We start from the raw sequence: 21,353 nt of genomic DNA, 5'->3' as shown, positions 1-21,353 counted from the left end.
ACAAGTACGTGACAAATACGTTAAAGTGTGCAATTGTTAAATTTGTTAAAATAAACGATATTTTTCACTTACAAAAAAATGCAATGAAGATTATTGGAAACACATAAAAAGACCTGCTATCAATGTTATAATAAACTTTTATTTTTGTTGTTAAGCGCAAAGTTACAAAATGGGCTATCTGTTGTACCCACCACGAGTACTAACGGTGTAAGTTGTTAGACTTATCATTTTAGCAACTGAGAAACACTTAATAAACTTCACAAGTTATCTTTATCTTTCCGATTTCCTGTGTTTTAATTATGTATTACTTAATTATTATATTCAAATTAATTATCATTTCACGTCTTTAATATATTTATTTATTGGGAAAAGGGATTTCCGGATTTAGTAAATATAGGTAATATTTTAACGGCCCCATTATGATATTTAGCAACTGTTGGCAGTTGTTGGAATGAGAATAATGGTTATTCGTAAAGACAAAGTAGCCTGAAGGAATATTTATATAATGTACTGTCTGTAGTAAATGTTAGTTTATTCAACAAAATATTTTAAATGTTGGTAATCGTGTATATTACATATTATTTAGTCTCAATATGAAGGTTAAAATACTGTGTAGAAATCCAGATGATTATCTTAGAGAAACCAAACATGACATTCATAAAGGTATGATTTCTTAAAAAGAGTAACGAGTAATAATTTTATTTTCATTACACTTATTTACAGTGTATACAAAAAAAAAAAATATTACTTTTAACTTTTAGTGAGTATTAACTTAGTCTTAGCGTGGGATGTATTTTTTTTTTTTTTTTGTAATTTGCAAGTAGCAAATTTGCGATAAATACTGATAGTGATAGGCCTAACCTCGATTCATATTCGTACTAATAATCGTAGTAATACTGCTACTAGTCGTAACACTGACAACGTTGACCAACATATTGATTACGTGATTCAATTTGTTTTATGTGCTTCATTCAGTGCTCGTGCCTTATAGTAAAAATGTATTATAATTAAGGTAAATCATCTGTATTGTTAGGTATGTATCGGGTCCATAAAATAAATGGAAATCCTATCATACACCCCATTTCTATTTGTGTTGAAGGATCATGTTTGTTGTTATTCTTTTTATTGTCGCTAGATATCTTTTGTTCGTCACCAGCGTGTGAGTGCAACATTTAAGCCATAAATTTGCAGTAACTTGTGGCAAGTGGAATTTAAGTGACAAGACATGATGTTGGAGTCAGAATGTTGTTTTTCAGTGAATCTGATGTTAGTTGTTTCAGAAATGCATGCAAGTGGTGACAGACTTTGGTACAGAAGCTCATCTTCCCTACAAATTCCTATTTCAAGTTGAAGAGTTAGGTAATCCTTTACCTACTGTGGATGTAAATACCATCCGAGATACCACCTTGTGTTAGATGAGGTTGAACTAGCTCTACGATCTGTCATGCTTTAACCACTCAGTACCCTGAAGTCCAGTTCATTTGTCATTCATATTTTGGGATTTCTTTTTGTTTTTCTACCTTTTACATACATAATGCTATTCATAAAAAAAGTGAAGAATATACCTGGATCAGATGTGGTGTGGTCTCCCATTTTGTTCCACACCTCTTGGTCTCACTTTGGGCACTTTCTGAAGAGGGATAATTTTTTTTATCAGTCCTCCACCAATTCAGGGTGAGATTCTAGCTATTTTGTGAAAGGAAGTAAGATATCATATTTGAAATTAGCATTTTCCTGCACTGAAAATGTATTTTTGATACCTTGATACACGTCATGCTTGCTTTGTCAGAGAATGAAGAATTTATTGTGAGAACATGTAGGAAGTATTTGCAAAAGGCTCACATTTCTGTTGGAGGATTTTTCTGTATGGTAGGTCATTATGCAGTTTTGCAAATTTCTATTTTACATGAAATTTAGGTGGGAGTTTCATGAGGCTAGTGGCATGGAAGTCTCTGAGGCAGGATATCATGACCTCAAGAGACAAGTGGTTAACCCATGCATGGAGGTGAGTAACTGTTAGAAATATATATTCAGGTAAGTAAAATGTTAAGGCTAGTATCATTTCTGTGTCAACAAGATGGTGATGTTGTTAAAACCAGTTGGCGAGACAGTAATGATCTAGTTAGAACCTTTCAAATATGATAAAATTATTTTATCTCTTCATTTGAATTATACTTTCTCAGTCATATAAATATTATTTCAATCATTATTTTGCTTGTTACATCTCAACTGGCCTGATGAGCCCTGGTACCAGGTGAAAGCCTTATTGGTACATGACATATTGGATATAGTGTGGTTGACATATTATAATACTTTTTTTCATTCATACTAAGTTCTTTTGATTCTATTATACTAAAATTTAACACTACCTGTTATATCATAATTTGTATAGATAAACATTTTTAATTTTATAAACTCTTGTCTAACTTGTGTAGATATTTTAATATTTCTAACTTATTTTCCTACCATAATTTATTTAATATAGCTTGTGGATATTTCAGTATCATTAACCTCTTGATGTTCAATAGATATTTTAAAATTCCTAAGACCTTGTGTCTAACATAACATGTCTTGATATTTTAATGTTGTTAACGTCTTTTGTCATTTTATTTTTTTATTTTTTAGTCCCAAGAAATTATGATCCGTCATTACATCCATTCGAGGCTGCTCGAGAATACACACGTGCACTTAATGCTGTTAAATTAGATAGAATTTTTGCCAAGCCTTTTCTTGGTTCTCTGGATGGGCATAGAGATGGTGTTCAATGTTTGTTAAAACATCCTTCATCTCTAAGTCTTCTACTTTCTGGCTCTTGTGATGGAGAGGTAAGAAAGTTTAATTTTCTTTTCATATGGGTTGATGCAAATTTTCTCATATTTGTCTTATCTGTTATAGAGAGCCTAGTTAAATTAGAAACAAAAAATTCTCTATAATCTAAATACAGCACTCGTACCATCTCAGTTTTTCCTTTAATTATAAATATCTTGTCTGTGTGTGTGCAGGTCTTGCTCTTAATGTTTTTGTTTGGTAACTAACTGGACCATCTATGCATGTGTTTTGAGTGACTAAGCAGTAGTGTAACTAGCACATGTATTTTGTAATGAAGCAGCCTCTACATAAAGATTTACTGAGAGATAAAATGTCAAAAATGAAATTAAAAAAGAAAGTAAAACCTTTCTTAAAAAAGTGAGAAATAAATCCTGCTATAAAAGTGTGTTGATGGCTAGTGTGTTGCATAATTTAGTATAAAATTAGTTTTGAAGTGTAGGAAGGGCTAATGCCAATGATTACTGAATTTTATTCTGTGCTGTTCTGTGATAAAAGTAATTGGTTTTAGTCTTCTAGCAGTGAGATAGTATTCAGTGTAGTTTGATATGACCTTTCTACTTGTAACTTATATAATTAATGGATATTTTACAAATTAGTGTGGCTTAGGGAGAACAGATTATCAAGATATGTTTTATTTTTCCAGATCAAACTGTGGAATCTAGCAAATAGAAAATGCACGAGAACTATTCAAGGTCATTCTGGAATGATTCGTGGACTTTGTGCTACTCAAGATGGAGATTACTTTTTTTCTGTAAGTATTGAATATACATTTTAATCTTTCTCATTTGTTTGATAGTCTCTCCACCAACATCTCTTTTATTTATTGTTTTAATAAAAGTATTACCACATCATTATTATTGACAATTATGCTGATAATAAACCCAATTTTAATGACTTGAATAAAATTTCTACAAATTGTTTATTGGTTGAATAACTAAAATAAAGCAGCAAGTTCTTGGAGTATCAGTGTCCAAAACATGATGTCAAATAATGTCATCAAATATTTTGTTGCACTAGTTTTTGTATTGTGATCTCACTGTCAAATATTTCAAAAAAGGCAACAGCTGTTCTTCATTAGTCTTTATTTGTGATTATGAATTTTTTATATACTTTAAGTCTTGGTACTTTGTACGTATTACACTTTGTTGGCATGATTAATATTAAATTACTTTTTTCCTACAGGTTTTATTTGAATTGTATAATATAATTGTTAAGACTTATATCAGTATAGGACAGGTGGTTTTTGGCTTTATTCCCTACATAAATTATATTAATTTCTTAATGGTATTCAATGGGTGTTATTCAAATTGTACTGCTAGAGAAGAAATGTTGCTTGTTTTTGGAAATATTAATTTCTCATTTTTCATTGTGGGTTATTTTCTCGGGGCTTATTCAACTCCATAGCTGAATTGAGAAGAGGTAGAGGTGACAACAAAGAAGTATAGAACTTATGAATAAGTTAATTTCAACATGGATATTGATGTTCTGTTTCAAAGCGATGTGACATATAAAAACGTTTTAAAGGTGAACCATTGTGGTTTATGGAAAGGAGATATCAGCTGAAGCATCGTTTAGCACTCACACAGTATATTTTCTCCTTTATACGTTTTATAGGGTATAAAGTTTAATAGGAGAATATCAGTCAGAGAGAAGACCACCAGCCCCTCCTGCAGGAAGGGTACCATCTTGTGATGTACCTTCTGCAAAGTTCTGTATGTTTGCTTTGGAAACCTGTGATTAGATCATGGTTATGCCCCTGTACAATTGTTTTTTTTGTTGTAATATATACCTTAATATTAATGAATTAGTACTAAACATTTTTTACAAATGCTATGGTCTGAATGATTTTTGCTTGCAAAGCATGATTATAATGAATTAGTATATAGCCCAACAAAAATGATGGGGCATATACTACCACTCCATCCCTTAGTAAATCCAAACCTTACACTTTGTAGTTTACTGAAATAAATAAATTTTGCAAGGTCAAGCTTGACCAACAAAAAGGCAGAAAAATGAAGTTGAGGCAGTCAAGCAAAATTAAGATATTTCATGAAATAAATTTGTGGTTTTCTCATAGAATAATTGCTGGTGTAAATCAGTTAGATTAGTCAACAATAGCTTTTATATCATGTTGCTTAATAACCTGATGTTGTTATTTGGATATAATAGACATAGTGTGGTTGAAATATTATTATACAGTCTTCTTATTGTAAAATATCTAAGATACTGTAAAGAACATGGTGTTTAAAAATAACCTTAATACTATTATTTTTACCTTTGAATGTAATTGAGATACCTGAAAAGTACCTCTTGTATTGTGTAGGCTTATTGTATGATCTTCAGCTACATCGATGTGGTGGTTAAGGAACTTGACTCACAATCTGAAGCTCATGGGTTTGAATCCCATTCCCAAACATGTTTGTCCTTTCAGATGTGATGGTGCTATAAAGTATGTCCCCCTACTTATTAATAAGGAGTAACCCGACAGTTGGTGGTGTTGACTAGCTGCCTTTCATCTACTCTGTCACTTCAAAATTAGTGTATAGACCTGAAGTAACTTTGTGTGAAGTTCAAAAAGAAACCAAACAAACAGATCCTCATGTGGGCCAAAAGTTTGTCATTGTGAAGGACCGTCAGAAATTGTAAACTGTCAGTGTAATGTAACATTGTCAAGATAGTTAACAAAAGTTTAAATCTATGTTACAATTAAATCTATTGTTGTTTTAAAGTGGATATAGACAGTATTTTTAACATGTGATTGCAATTTTCTAAGAGCCATGAAACTTTGTCTTGAAACCAAGAAAAAGACAAAAGTTTACAGGTATTCTAATTAATTACTGAGTTTCAGCTGCTGCAAAACTGAAGGGTTTATTTATTTGATAAAGAACACAGCTTGAACTGTATAAACAGTAGAAGGTACTAGCAGTCATATTTTATTTATAATTGAAAGATGAATTAAAACTCCGTGCTTTATGTTAGGTTGGAGATGATAAAACAATTAAACAGTGGAATATGCAGTCACCATCTTGGGGAGGAACTGAAGAACCAATGAATACAGTAATTGGAAAAGTAAGTTTTTGAAAAAAATATATTTTGAAAGAACTTAACGTGATTTTTGTTATCTTTTATTTGTATATGGACTGAATATTACACAATTAATACAGTTATATTTATTCATTCCCAAAATCTACAAATGGTTGCTTCTCAAAAAAGTATAAAGTAAGTTATAGTGTAACTTGTAATGTAGAGTCTCTTAATACTAATCACAAATGCCATGTCAATTCACCCCTTTACATTTTTACTAATTATTTGTATGACATGAGATGAAAGTGACCCCAATTTTTTTTGCTGCTGTAACTGATTAAGGAATCTTGTGGCCTGAGCTAAAATACAACAGTCAACTCTCTCGGTATGAGCTTAGTCAAATGATTGACACATTCAAAGTCTTTTATTGATACGATTCTACTAATTTTTGGTATGATGTGTATTCGTATTGAATTTGTCTTTCACACACAAAAAAAATATTTTCAGTGAAGTGTTTTTAATAAACTGAAAAAAAGATTTGTCTGTGAATATGTCGACTTCTTGTTTTGAATAGTTCGTGTGCAAATTGATTCTCATACTAAGATTAAAAATACTTTTCTTCGTTTCATAAATCTCAAATTTCATTCTTATAATGTCTAAAACCTTCTAAATACATTTCAAATGCTTGTTTTCAGTAAAACTTTATATTTTTTACGTTTTCTCTACACTAACTCTACAATGTTGGATGATTTGATTGACTTCATAACCACCATTGACTTAGATTGTAACATGAAACTACATTTAAGTAGCTTTAAACTTATTATATATCTATTTGTAATTAAATTTTATTGTTTTATTCCCCTTTTAACTTTGTCTAATTGTTATTCATGTCATCATAAGGTTTAAATCATGTAGGGAATGTGCAGCTTACGTTATGCTGTTGAATCGCATTATCCATGAGCTACTCTGAGCTGTTCGTGTGTGTGCGTGCCTCGTGAAATGTTTTTATTATTTATTTTACATAATCCAACATTAACTAACCTAAAGAGATCTCTGTTTTTACATTTTAGTTAATTTTATTGTAATTAAAAAATAAACATGAAAAACAAGAAACAAAGTACTTCTCCATGTTGTCTTTATTTTTGCTTTTAACTGTTAATGTCACTTAAGCCTACTTTTGTACATCAGTTGTAATAATGCACTAAATACTTTTTATTTCATTAAATAATGCAAAAAAGAATGTAGAATAACAGCATGCAAAAAGCAGATACTTTTTTAACTCACAGTTTTTACTGCCGTACTAATTGCACATCAAGATCCATTACAGATTCATCCAAGCTAGTCATTATTTTTCCTTTGGGAACAAAGCTCATACTAAGAGAGAAATTGACAGTGCTCTCTGCTCAGAGCACAACATAATATAATACATCACTTGATAGTTGAAAACATTGGCCTTCCATTGGTTGTAGATAATATAGAATTAAACATAGAAGAGAACTACTAACAAATCCTGATAGAGAGGATATGTGGCAGGTAGTTGTGGCAAGAGGGGTATAAGTTTCTATTTGGTGGTGCTGTAACCAAACAGAATTGAAAGCTATAAAAAATATGGTATGTATGAACTATGACAATTTTATAGTGAGTAATTTATGTTAAATTTTGTAGTTATTGGAGGGGGTGGTGGATAAAATGGAGATGATGGGATGGTTAAAGAAAATGTGCCACATTAGGAGAAATTCAGGATTTTTTAAAATATTGCTTCATAAAATTAAGAACTTAAACTTTGTATACTATTGAATTATTAGCTATGATTTTATGCTGTACTAATTGGTATAACATTAAAAATTATTTCAATAAAAGTTTGAGTGTAAGCCACTAAAACTGTTGATGTGCACAGTAAATGATACTGGAGATAGGGTTAAGTAAAGGGTTTAAGTGAGGAACATAATTTATCAGTCATCAGTAAAATTTTCTGTGACCACTGCTGAATCTTGCAGTTCAAGTGACAGAATGTAAATAGAGATAATCTCCAACATAATCAGTTTATATTAAAGTGGAACACCAAAATAATATAGATTATTTACACGAGGTAGCTGAAATAAAATATTTAAAAAATTGCATAACATTTTACAAGACAAACTGAATATTTACTATTTCATGAATCACTAATGTTGAGATTACTCATAGTAGTTGTCATTTATCTTCTTAAATATGAAGTAATAACCACATTGATCTGTGTAAATCAAACAAGTAAAACATGTCTTACTATAACTGTTAGTGTTAATAATGTTTGTTTTTGTATTTTGAAACATACCATAGTTACAAGTTCAGTTGTGCAGTTATAAATTAGAAACATAATGCAATGTAAAACAACAATAAATTCACACTTTATTTAATACTTAAGTAGCTCGAGTGATGGTGCTGGGTTTTGCCATCTTGTTGCCCTGTCTCTAGTTTGCGTTTTCTGATGCCACTTCCTATTTACACACAGCATCTTTTGACATCACAATCTATGTACAATATACTCTAACATCACTTCTGCTCTGCATATGGCATCCTCTGACATCACGCTCTATGTGCAATATACTCTAACATTTGTGCTCTGCATATGAGATCCTATGATATTACTCCCTATCTGCATACACAAAGCTTTAAATCAGTGAGGGCTCAAAAGCTAATGCCTCCCCAAAAAGCCAGTAGGCCCATTAAACATTTCTGCTATGTAGCCTCCATGGCCTCTTAAATTCAAGAGTCATTAAAAATTTGATTCCATGAAAAATTATCTAAGTGTTTCTTAAACAGAATTTATGACAAACTATAAATGGATCTTCCCAAATTTACAAATACTTGACAGTCATGTACAATTCACAAACATTGTTACTATGAATGCCTGTGTATTCAAGGTAAACACACTTTCATTAATAAGAGCAGCATCACTGTATAATGTTCAAAATTTTTGTATCAGTGTAATATAATTAATATACAAAGTTTACTTTATAAAATTTTAAATATAAAGTGGTTATTTGTACGTTTATAAAAATGACTGCTGTGTTTAGCTTTTTATTTATGACACCAAGCCTACATCAAAGCTCACACATTTGACAGATGTATGTACAAGTTCTGTTTGGAGAATCTATCTTACTACATGTACATTTTAAAGTCAACACTTTTGAATCTACCTTTGCAGCCAGACCATCCAAAAATAAAAATGAAAACTTATCACTGTTTTACGAATTGTCACGATCAGAATTCACAGATTGCTTAAAATTATAGTTTTGTTTTTGAATGAGTAAAACATAAAAATTTGGATTGTCCTTGTGACTAGTACATGATTGTATAATGTTATGTGACTTGTGAGAGAGAAACAAATTTTTGAGGTTGATTGCCTGAGTTCATCAGTCACTTCAGTCATTGTTCACAGTTTTTGTTCTTAAAGAGGGGAACCTTCAAACCAGTTGCCAGTGGATTTGTTTTAAATTTGTCTTGTTAAGAAAAGTTGCTAATTGTATCTTTATTGCATATGTAATAATTAACTTTCCAGAACTGTAAATGCATTACAATGATGAAGACCCATATCATGTTGATTGAATTATTTAAAACTAGCATAAAACACCCATGCTCTACTTCAGGCTTCTAAGGTCCTCTCATGATTTGCAGAGATCTCAGTGTACCAGACAAGCATCTTCTGTTATCTTAATTACTTCTATAGCTACCTCAACATACCAGCTCTTTAATTGGTTAATGTATTACCATTTCCCAACCTAATTCAGCTCTTTTTAAAAGCAAATAGTTTTAATCTTTTCCCCCATATTTTTATTTGAATTCTCAAATATTCACTGATTCATATTTTTTTTCCATAGTTTCTTGCTGTTTCCCAAACTTGTTTCAATTCAACTTTTTTTTCTTCTCAGATTTTGATTTTCTTATCATGTTTGCATTTGAATTTTTTGTGTGTGCTAATATTCCTTTAACTGCTTTGTTTGATGCCAAACTTATAAATTAGTGATATTATTATATATTTAAAGCAAATACTTCTATTTTGATTTTTTTACATTTCATTTGTTGTCTGAGCTCTTATTGTGGAATCATCAATTATTTCCCAGTGGGTTTTTTTTCAGCCTCTTTCTAAACTTAGTTCTATGTTTTGAAAGCAGCAATATTAATTATAACTTTTATGATCTTTTTTTTTCTTGTTTTATTTTTTCCACTTATACTTTAAAGTGTTTGTACTGGCTCATAGGCTTCAGATTGTATAATGTGAGTAAAATTAAAACTTTTCAATTCTGATCTCTTTTCATGCACCAAAATTTTTTAACTGTCTTGTTTGATGTCTTTTCCCATATCCTTTTGAATTGTCTTAATTTTTACTGAAATATGTTTTTTACCAATTTTAGCAGGTTGTTTTGACCATTTTGTTCTTTTCTTTTCAACTTTATTTATGAAAATCTCCATAAGTGAGAATTAGAAAAATAATGATATTTTTTCTATAGACCTTAAGGATGTAGACTTGTGTATATTGAGGGCTATTATAGTGCAAAAATCAGTCAAAATGTTTTGAGTAAAATATATACAAATAATACCTATCAGCACACTTCCAGAACCCCTCTTAGTATGTTTGCTAAGTATCAGGTCTCTGGGTTCTTTTTCTTGGAGCTATGGTGGTTAGACATGCAGGTTTTTTCATTATGATAAATTTATTACTTCCTATAAACACATGCTTTTATCGAATGTTTCAGATGGCAGCTCTTACACTGTGTCACTTCTGATTTGTGTATAAAAATTATTGAATAGCTTTCACTTTCTATAAAGATGTTTACACTCCTCTGTTAGTTATGGGTGCAACAGACAGTTGGTTACAATTGCTCACCTTTGTGAGTTGTGTTTTTCAGCAGGAAGCATACAGTGTGGGTCTTAATATGCAATGTTCCAAGAAGTTATCTTAAAGGTCATTGCAGCTCAATAAACATGTTTGCTGATTGTTTGGACTGCTTCATCGACCTTTAAGATAACTTCTTGGAACATTGCATATTAAGATTCACACCAGTATGTCATGTGGTCAAAACATGCTGTATATTATGAACAGGAATGACAACTTAATGATCATTCACTTTCTGTAGATTTGACTGTGATAATTAAAATTATTACATATTTCCAGCAGATGTGCTCTACATTATCCTCACTTCTTGTGCCAGATAATCTGTTAAGAAACACATGAGTTATAAAATCTCCAATTTTAATTTTATTTCTTCCTTGTTTTTTCTTTGTACAGAATGTACAATATGTAAGGACCTTTATTTGATAGAAAAACCTACTTGAATTTTATGGATTTCTTTTCAACTTTAGTATGCTGATAGGTTTTTACACCATACAATTAGGTACTAAATATGGTATAAATATTGTCTACACTTACAAAGTTATTCTACGGACACTACTGAGTTTTGACCAAAATTTTTGTGGGTCCCTGTGCAGATACTCGTGTACTGCTGATCTACAATTTTTACTACTGCTTCATCCAAGAGTAAAAGGTAACTTTTTTGTGTCATTCTGCTTAAAGATGACTGATTTTAGAGCAGCAAAACTGTAGGGTGATAGGACATGCAGATACAATATTGATAAGGCCAAGGAAACAAAATTAGCAGTTTATATCTCAAGTTTTCAAAAGAATCAGACAGTTGGCGAGTTATTATTCGTTGACAACTTTTAATTGAAAATTTGCTAAATTTTTGAAATTTTTTAATTAAAGAGTATTTAGCATCACTTGATAATAGTTTAAGTAATTAGCAATAAATAATTATACTTGATATGGCTTTACCGAGTGCACATGGTTAATGAGAGGAAACTGTTAATCTAGATTCCATGGCATTACTGTAAAGGAAACTTGACACTGTTTTAAAGAGGAAACCTACCACTATGTGTTTTAAAGAATCTGGTTTGTTCTGAATGATAGGATTACAGTTCTAAAGCCAGTGTTAGTTACTATCAAGTGTAACATTTTTACTTGTTGTGGTTTATTGGTGTGTATGAGAAAAGTAAGGTATCCAATCATGTATGTGTCCTAGCTACCTTATGAATGAATACTTGCTGTAAAATAATTATCAATGCTGTAAATGTAGCTCCCAGTTTTGATTTCATTCCTCTAAGTTGCACACTTAGTTGGTTTTGGGCCACACCTTTTTTTCCATACTTAAGGTGGTTTTGATTAAATTTATAAGGACTGGGACTATCAAATGACGAAATGTTCCAGAGCTGTCTCTGTCTAATCGGTTAATTATTTTGTAAATATTTGTATATACCTGTTCACCATTTTCAACTTACAGTAACATCTCTTGCAGTAACATGTGCAGTTCATGTAATTGCTCCTCCACTTAATGGAAAGTAAAGAGACATTCCAAATTTCTAATTACTCTATTGTCATGTGCTGTTCTGCAACCTCCTCAAAGAATTAGCTAATATACAGTGTAGTACTAACATGGAGTCACACAGAATAAAAAGTTACTGTTACACCATGCTTTAGAGAGAAACTAAAGATCATTTGTGAAGTGAAAATCATTTAAGTGGTCTGTAAACAAATGAAATGGTTTTAATCTTTTCATGAAATAAGAGTTCACAACAAAATAAATTGAGATATATTGATACCTTTAGTTTTGTTTACATTTGTGTAACATTCTCTAATTTATTCAGTGGTTTTTCTGATAACCTCCACTAATTAATACATTTCATAAGCTATAGGATTGACCTATAGGAGCTTAGCTGGCTCCATAATAATAATAAAAATAAAAGGTAAATGTGAACCCTGATGCAGCATGTTCTGAAATTGCTTGTATACTGTGTCCTCAAACATTTACCACTAGAGAGGTAGAGCATTGATCTTGCTAGCCAGGCAGGGTTCCTAGTCCCAGAGTCACTTTTTGGATATTGGGTTTTCACTAGAAATGTGTACTAATAATTATGATTTGTATGAATTGTCGGTTGTGATGGGATATGCGGTTTCATCTGCCATATATATAGTTATGATGGGAATATATGCATTTATCCAATATATATGTATATAGAGTTATGATAGGAATATATAACTTTTATATGCTATATACATAGTCAGTTATAATAGGAGTATATAATTTTATCTTCTGTATATAGTCTGTTATGATGGGAATATCCCACCACCTGAGGGAGCCACTATTTGTTACATGTGGAGAAAAAGTAGACTTATGGGAGGAAACTCGATCAGAACCACTAAGGTCTTTCACTTGGGGTGTTGACAGTCTCCATAGTGTCAAATTTAATCCTGTAGAGGTGAGTGTATTTTTTTTAGATACTCATGTTGTACTGAAGGTAATTTATAATACCATGGGGTGAGCAGGTATTCAGTTTGTCTCTAGCACTACTGTTTCTTCAGTTTACTCTGAAATGGTTGATCAACAAAGGTGCAGTATGCATTTAACTTTCCATTATTTAAGTAGCATCTTTGTTATTGAATGGATTTAACAGTAAATTTCTCTCAGAAAATAACAGCAGTAATGTTAAGATTGCACTTAAACTGATAAAGAAAACAGTCTAACGATGAAGGAGATCAAGGAAAGAGGAATCTGAAATTCAATTATTAGATTATTGACTGAAAAGAAAACTCAAATATGCAGGACCAAATTTTTATCCAATATTGTTTATTAATATACTTCACAATATGAAACAAGTCAGTTATAACTTGTATATCAGGCTACTTACTTCACAGTATGTCATTAGAAATACAGCATGTGTGTGATGTATTATTTTTTCATTTTTATAAAATGTGTGTTTCTTGTTTATAGACAAATATCATAGGAAGCACAGCCAGTGACCGTGGTATTATTCTATATGATATCAGAGAAGCCCATCCTTTAAGAAAGGTAAATATGGAGCTTTTATTATGCTTCTAAGTTTTGTAACACAATCTTAATAGATGAGCAATATGAAACAAAGACATCAGGTTAGTGAAAAGGACTGTGGTGTTTTTAACCATGTTTAAGTAGTTATGATGATGTTATTAAACTCATTTCAGTAATAATTAATTATAAAAACAGTTCTATTTTAAGTGTAGTTTATTAGATATTGACACTTGTTTGTTAGATAAAGTTTTCACTATTTGCCCGTTTCGGTCTTGATGAGTTGGTCATATTACACTGATTTTGTTATTCTGGAGTGTTCACGCCCCAGGTTTTGGTTACAGTCTTTTCTTGGATGGTTCTAAATTCCACAGTTATTGAATGGGCTGTTGTGCACATACTCATTGATTCTGGTAGTTAAGGTTTAAGTTGCTGACCCAATATAGACTTGCAGCAAGGACACAAATGTTTGTGTATTATCAGGGATTATTTGTGAAGGAGGTATTTTTGCCTTTAAACAGAAAAAAAAAAATCACATTCATTTGTTTGGTTTGAAGATTACTTTTAGACTGACTTTGGAAAAAAGTTTATTGTAGAAAGGTTTTTATTTTTGCTTTTTAGTTTGATGCTGTGGGAACCAGTGAAGGGTAACATCAAGGTTATAGGGCATTTAGAAATGTTGATGTCAAGAGTTTTGGGGTTGTAGTTGTTATTGATATATTCAAGAATACTTTAGTTGATAAGTGCTGGAGGGAAGGCATTTTTAATCAAATATTTTTTTAAATATTGATAAGTTCATTGTGAAAATAACTATAAGAGCTAGTAAGTTTATGTTATATGAATTAAAACATTTATTAAATTAATTTTGTAACAGTCAGTTATAAATGTGCTGAAATGAAAGGTCAGGAAATGTTGGTTTGTGGTAGTACTTAATTTTGAACCTGTTCTGGTTTGATGACTTCTAAATTAAAAAAAAAAAAGGCAGATTAAAGACCTAAAAGAATCTAAGAACAGTGAACACTTCAGAATAATAGACTCAATGAAAGATGAATGGCACTAAGAAAAAGTACTCTTAATTTGTAACCTACAACCCAAGCTGTACAATCAACTTGTTACATTACTGCATCTCAAAATGTGATCAACTTATTGTGACTGAGATGGGCAGAAAATGAAAACATCATCTGACAAACATATGCAGTTTCCTATAAGAAGACACTGAAAAATAAAGATGAATCAGAGTTAAGCTCTTAACATTAATTTATTTTGTATTTAAGCCCCAATTAGCTTGTTTAATTTTATAATTAAAATTAGGCTTATGTTTGACTACCATGTTGCTACAATATTAAACATTATATTGATAATGAATGAGTAGGTTTTGATACTTTAAAACCTGGAAATATGTCAAAATGGAACAATAATGTTAGTGCTGATTAAGCAAAATTTGTAACTTCACTGTCCTTAAAAAATAAATTTATATCACATATATTAAAATAAATCATATTATAATGGTAGGAAGCATCTAGTTTACTTTTTAAGCCTTTATTCTAAATGACTGCAAGTAAAAATATAAATATAAAAAATTAGTTAATTTTTATTATTTTGAGAACAAGTAAAGAAAGCAAGTTATTCCAATAGGTAACCTGAATTAACATTTTTTTTTGTGACATACTTAGTTTTTAACATTTGACCCTGTTACTATAACACTGAGCAGGAATTAAAAGCCTATGTATGAAAAGTGTAATCCTCTCTAATTTACATTGGTTTTAAAAAATGATATCTAATAATAATAATAATAGATAATTGCCTACATTAAAACAATTAAATAATTATTACTTTAAATACATAACAAACAAGGTAGCAGTGTGTTGATGGAGACTGGTTACCTCCCTGTGGTCAGTAGTCTGTAATGGTAGGCGGGGCCATGCTACCTGGATTGTACACTAACAAAAGTGTTGTAGCAGGAGTGTATTAATCCATCTCTATAGAGATAAAGATTTGAATTTGAGAGAAATGGAAATGTATGTTAATTTCTAATGAATTCACTTTAATGAAACATTTCTAAAAACCTTTAGTTTCAATATATGAACTCTTTTAAGTTATGAGAACATTTCCAAGTGAAACAGATTCAGGACTGTGTCAAAATATTCTATATGAATACTTTCAGTTCAAAAGGGTATCACTAATATTTTCCTTCTCAGAGTAGATACACTTAACCAAACTGCATGAATCTGAGAACAAACATATGAAATTGCATGTATTTTCAGGTTAAAAATTTCATACAATTTGATTCAAAATTTCTATTGTGGTTTAGGTTGTGGAATTCCCAAAATTGTATTGAGAAATACTGTTTTGTGAAGAAAAAAAAATTCTTTCATTTTACAATTTTAACATTTTTTAATGTTAGTCAAAAAGTACTGTTTTATTAATCTATTCAGCTGAAAAGTTGATTGATATTCATAAATATATTTATTTTGATATTGTATTTCAGTTGTGTTATGTAAAAAGATGACAGATTTATTAATGACTTCAGTCCTTATCATTGAGAGAGATGTCATCATGAACTTATTAAGATAGGTGTCATGATTTTTGAGTTTAAAAAAAAGTTCACGATTTTGATCAATGTCTAATACATATGGTTTGCTTTTGGTAAATATTAAGTTTTTTTTAGAAAATCATTGTGTATTATTTGACCATGGTAAGTTTGGGAATAACATTTGATAAATTAGGTTTTGAGTAAGTTTGATATTTTGTTGTTACCAGCCATAATTGGTAAACCTAACTTTGTGTGATATCTTGTTAAAGAGGAGATTTTTCTTAGTCTTAAAAAATATTTAACAAGCAAATATTTTTTATAAATGTAAAATTGTACAAGAAGAAACTAATAAAAAAAAAATGTAATAAATTTCTCAAGAACCCATAAATAATTACTCAAATAATTGTTAACTTTGACACAAATATCTCACAATGTGCTCTATCCCATTTTTAATTATTTACCCATTGCTTATAGGTACTTACATGTGCTTCATTAGTAATTGTTTCTACCATGTTGTGACATCACAAAAGGGTTTATAATTTGATTGGTGCATTTATTAAACTACCACTAAGTGTTGACATTAACTTCACATTAACATCTAATACATTCTGTGGTGAACAACAACTCTGTGTAGTTTTGCAAATTAATTGGGACTGTATTCTGCTTTGGCTTGTAGGTTATTTTAGAGCTTCGAAGTAATACCATTTGCTGGAATCCAATGGAAGCCTTTATCTTCACAGCAGCCAATGAAGATCACAAGTATGTCTTTTAGTTTCACCTATTACATCAACATTAAGATAAATGTATTAGAATCCTTGTTAGTTGTGTAGTATCACACTAGTATTTAAGTGGTTGGATTTAGAAAACAGTGAACCTTACATCCTGTTGGTTATATAGTGTCACTCTGGTACTTGATTAGTTGGATTTAGAAAACAATCTTATATCCTGTTGGTTATGTAGTGTCACTCTGTTACGTTATTGGTTGAAGTTAGAAGACAGTGAACCTTATGTCCTATTGGTTATGTAGTGTCACTGGTACTTGTTTATTTGAAGCTAGAAAACAGTGTACTTTATATCCTGTTAGTTATGTAGTATCACTCTGGGACTTGATTGGTTGAAGTTAGAAGACAGTGAACCTTATGTCTTGTTGGTTATGTGGTGTCACTCTCGTACTTGATTGGTTGAATAATGCTTATAAACATGTTCTTAGTTATCTTTAATGGGTGTTGGTTAGGTAACCTGTTTCTCAAATAATTGTTTATTTTTTCCAGTTTGTACACATTTGATATGAGAAAACTAAAGGTTCCTCTCCAGATTCATATTGATCATGTTTCAGCTGGTAAGTCTAGATTTCAAGGTTAAATAAAATACACTGTGTGCTGTAAGTACCAGTGATGTTAAAAATTTAGCTTGCATATTTATTCAAGGTAAATATTTGCTTATGAATCATCTGTTATCAGACATGTTATATAATACTAGAACCATCATAATACTTGTGTAACATTTACTTGATAAACACATGTTGAAGGTCAAATAAGTTAGTGTGAATTATGGTTTTATAGCTCTTTCCATTTAATATTACACTTTAAATAAGTATGCTACACAAATATAGCTTGTTTAAATAGGGGTAATAGCATTGGGTTAAATTTAAATTCTATTTTCCTTAAAATCCACTTATAAAAGTAAAGCTAGAAACATTGTAGAGTATTCATAGTATCTGGAATCAAACTTATATGATTAGAGTTTTTAGATAAATATTTTTATCATTGCACATTGCAGTGAATTACTGCATCTATATGCTTCTCAGTGTACTGTTCTTTTATTATGTTCCTAGTTATTGATGTAGACTACTCCCCAACGGGAAGGGAGGTCGTGGCTGGTAGTTATGACAAAACAATACGCATATTTCCAGTAGACAAAGGAAGAAGTCGGTGAGTGTTTATCTTGTTTCTCTCTTTGTATTTATAACTGAAGAAGTACTAACACTTGGGTAAGTTTAAAATAAATGAAATAATCACTGAAACAGACTGTGTACATTTATGAAGACCTTTAGTTTGTTGAATACAATAGGTTTAATTCATATTGAATTGTTTATTCAATGTTTCAATAGTAGTCAGAAAGCTTATGGAATGTTAATAGTTATTGCTTTAAAACAGGGAGGTTTATCACACTAAAAGGATGCAGAGACTCACCTGTGTTTTGTGGTCGTTGGACAATAAATATATCTTGTCTGGATCGGATGAGATGAACATACGCATGTGGAAAGCTAATGCCTCGGAAAAACTAGGAGTGGTGAGAAGAAATTTTCAGTTATTTGATAAACTGTATTTTGTGTACAAATTATCACACAAACATTCCCAGTAAAACTATAAGTGTTAAAAACAGAATTTTGGTTGTTTTATAATCTGTAGTTTTTTGTGTACAAGTTATTATATAAATATTCCCAAAAAAACAAGGAATTGTAAAAACAGTTTTAATTGTTTTATAAGCTATATTTTGTATACAAATTATCACACAAGTATTCTCAGTAGAACTAGAAGTGGTAAAAGGAAGTTGGTTTAAAAACTACATTTTGTATACTAAGAGTGAAAAACATTTATTTACAGTCAATGAGCATGGTATGGTAGTGAGAATAAATATTGAAGAAAACATTAACATAGTTATTTATATTTGTGTTTAATTTATTAAGCTACTCTACTCTTTGTTTGTAGTTATCAAAAAGAGAGAAGGCAAATTTTGACTACCAGAACAAACTCAAAGAAAGGTTTGCTACTCACCCACAAGTCAAGAGAATAGCTCGTCATCGTCACGTGCCCAGGCATGTTTATAATGCCACCCGAGAAAAACGTGTTATGCAGGAATCTCGCAAACGAAAGTATGTCATGTTTTACTTACAGATGATGTAAGACCTTTAGTTTTAGGGAATAGTAACATTTCAGTTGTATCAAATATTTTGATTCTTCAATACATAAAAATTAAAGAAAAAATGTTTTGCCATCAGCAATTTAGAGCTTAAAACATGGATTGCAGTACTTATAAAACTTGTGGAATGAAAAATGGTTCTGTTTTATAAACTAAAAGCCTTGTTATCTGTGAAAACATTTTTATGAAAGTACAGTGTTTTTGTTGAAGCAACTGTTTGACACCAAACATTCCTTTTTGTCTGAATAGGGAAGCTAACAGGCGTGCACACAGCAAGCCAGGTACTATACCTTACGTTCCAGAGATAGTCAAGCATGTCATCAAGGAAGATGAGTGAAGGACATAGTGTTAATTTTTGTAATGATTTTACAAATGTGAATAAAACTTTGATGATTTTTAGATGTTTCTCATTATTGCAGGTACAATGAAACTAATATTTATGTTGTTTATAGTGTATTCTAAGCCAGTTTGTAATTTTGTAACACATTGTATGAATTTTTATCCGAGATAGTGCAGTCACAAGATAAGTTGATACATTATGGAAACTTTTATCAGAGTTAAATAAGTTGTAGCAGTAAAAAATGAGGAAATTGCTACACAGAAAAACAAACTGTTACAAAGGGAGTGAAAGGTGTCACACAGAAAGTAAATCACCATACAGGTGAAATAGTAAGCTTTGACAAAGTAACAGAAGTTGCTACATAAGTGAAATAAGCTGTTGCACAGATAATACAAATTGTTATAAAGGTAAGGAATGAATTATTTCTGTGGAATATACTGAGAGTATAAATTGGTTTAATTAGCTATTACATAAGTGAAATAAACTGTTACAGAAGCAATGAGTTGAGTTTCTGGACTTGCAATAAAATTCAGCAATGGACAGAGCTCATTGAGTAGCTTTATGCTGAAAAACAAAATAGAAAACATATGAATATCATTGCCTAAAGAACTTTGCCAAGAAACCAAAAGCAATAAATTGACTTTGTTACTTCCTGTACAAATGAGCTATTTTATGATACATTCTTTAATTTGTATTCAGTTCTCCAAGGAACTAAACATATTTTGCTCAGGGAAGTGATTAATGCAAATGAAAAAATTAAAAAAAAAATTTATTGTTAATTTAAAACGAATAAAAGCATAAATACAGGTTCTCTTTCTTTCACAATACTCTTCACATTTTAAAACAAAACCTACTTTACAATGAACAATTTAAATTTTTTTTTTAAATTAGGGTGTTATTAGTTAAAGAAGGCTATTGGAGTCTACACCTAGTGTACAATTTATCATTTATTTTGTAGTTATAATATGTTGATGCACAACTTAGAATAGTAATTTCTGTTTTTCCAGTGGAATAAGTTAATTCTGGTTGATTAACTAAGAGGAGTGCTATATTTTCATGGGATTTGTAATGAATAAAAACAGCTGCCAATAACCAGGTAAAAAACAATTTTATTGACCAGTAACAACCACGAAAATCAATGATATTTTTGAACAATTAGAATAAAAATTTATGTATATATATCTAAAACAGTTTATGTATGTGCCTTACCAGGACTTGCTACTAAAATCAAAGAACAGTATACCCTGAATATCAAGGTTAATACTTATTTCAGTTAGTAAAAGAATCAAACAAAATAAAAATATTTTATTTTTACACAACTACAAAATCCTTAAAAGCATCGAGTAATAAACATCAAAAATAAGTTTCGTCTATACCTTGTGAAGTAGCTTGTTAAAGCTCGTGGCGGGGTTTTTATTCGGTGGTTAGATCACGAAATTACATTTCACTTGAACATAAATTTACATCTCTTGCAATATTTATATGATACTGTTAGGGGAAACAGGTGTCAGTTTCACAATACGTTTATATATATATGTATGTAAAATTAATGTACTTTATTGGAATGTGTGGTAGCGCTTTTTCAATATAACTTAAAATTCATCGCTAAACTGAACGATCAAAGGAATAATAAATTAACCATAATCAAAACCACAACGAAATAACGACAGAATTTGTCACCTCACGAGATTCTATGTTGTACAATCTAGGATGAGGGTGTAACTAACATATGAAAACATTTGTATTTTTAGAATTTTTGCACAAAGCTTCACAAAGGCTAGTTCACGTAACTGTTTCTAATTAATACCAGTCGTCTTGAGAAACATTTGTCTGATTGAATAGTCAA

At 30.6% G+C, this 21,353-nt stretch overlaps 1 protein-coding gene across 1 annotated transcript; it reads left to right on the top strand.

Annotated features, from left to right (window-relative positions):
- Positions 1 to 419: 419 nt before the first annotated feature.
- On the top strand, positions 420 to 19,566 carry LOC143237515 (DDB1- and CUL4-associated factor 13). The gene is made up of 12 exons (XM_076476868.1): positions 420 to 663; positions 2,626 to 2,825; positions 3,473 to 3,580; positions 5,809 to 5,898; positions 12,991 to 13,146; positions 13,659 to 13,736; positions 16,922 to 17,004; positions 17,517 to 17,584; positions 18,080 to 18,176; positions 18,402 to 18,537; positions 18,957 to 19,120; positions 19,417 to 19,566. Exons 1-12 carry the CDS (start codon positions 594 to 596, stop codon positions 19,502 to 19,504), a joined length of 1,338 nt encoding a protein of 445 aa, XP_076332983.1. The 5' UTR covers positions 420 to 593; the 3' UTR covers positions 19,505 to 19,566.
- Positions 19,567 to 21,353: the final 1,787 nt, after the last annotated feature.

This window comes from Tachypleus tridentatus, chromosome 13 (assembly GCF_004210375.1).
Source record: "Tachypleus tridentatus isolate NWPU-2018 chromosome 13, ASM421037v1, whole genome shotgun sequence".
Lineage (NCBI taxonomy): Eukaryota > Metazoa > Arthropoda > Merostomata > Xiphosura > Limulidae > Tachypleus > Tachypleus tridentatus.
This window is presented reverse-complemented; position numbering and strand designations above follow the sequence as displayed.

Coding starts and splice junctions, on each gene's coding strand:
- LOC143237515 (XM_076476868.1), top strand. CDS start 594: ATGAAGGTTAAAATACTGTGTAGAAATCCAGATGATTATCTTAGAGAA. Junction 13,737..16,921: donor AAGCCCATCCTTTAAGAAAG/GTAAATATGGAG, acceptor TTTGGCTTGTAG/GTTATTTTAGAGCTTCGAAG. Junction 19,121..19,416: donor CAGGAATCTCGCAAACGAAA/GTATGTCATGTT, acceptor TTGTCTGAATAG/GGAAGCTAACAGGCGTGCAC.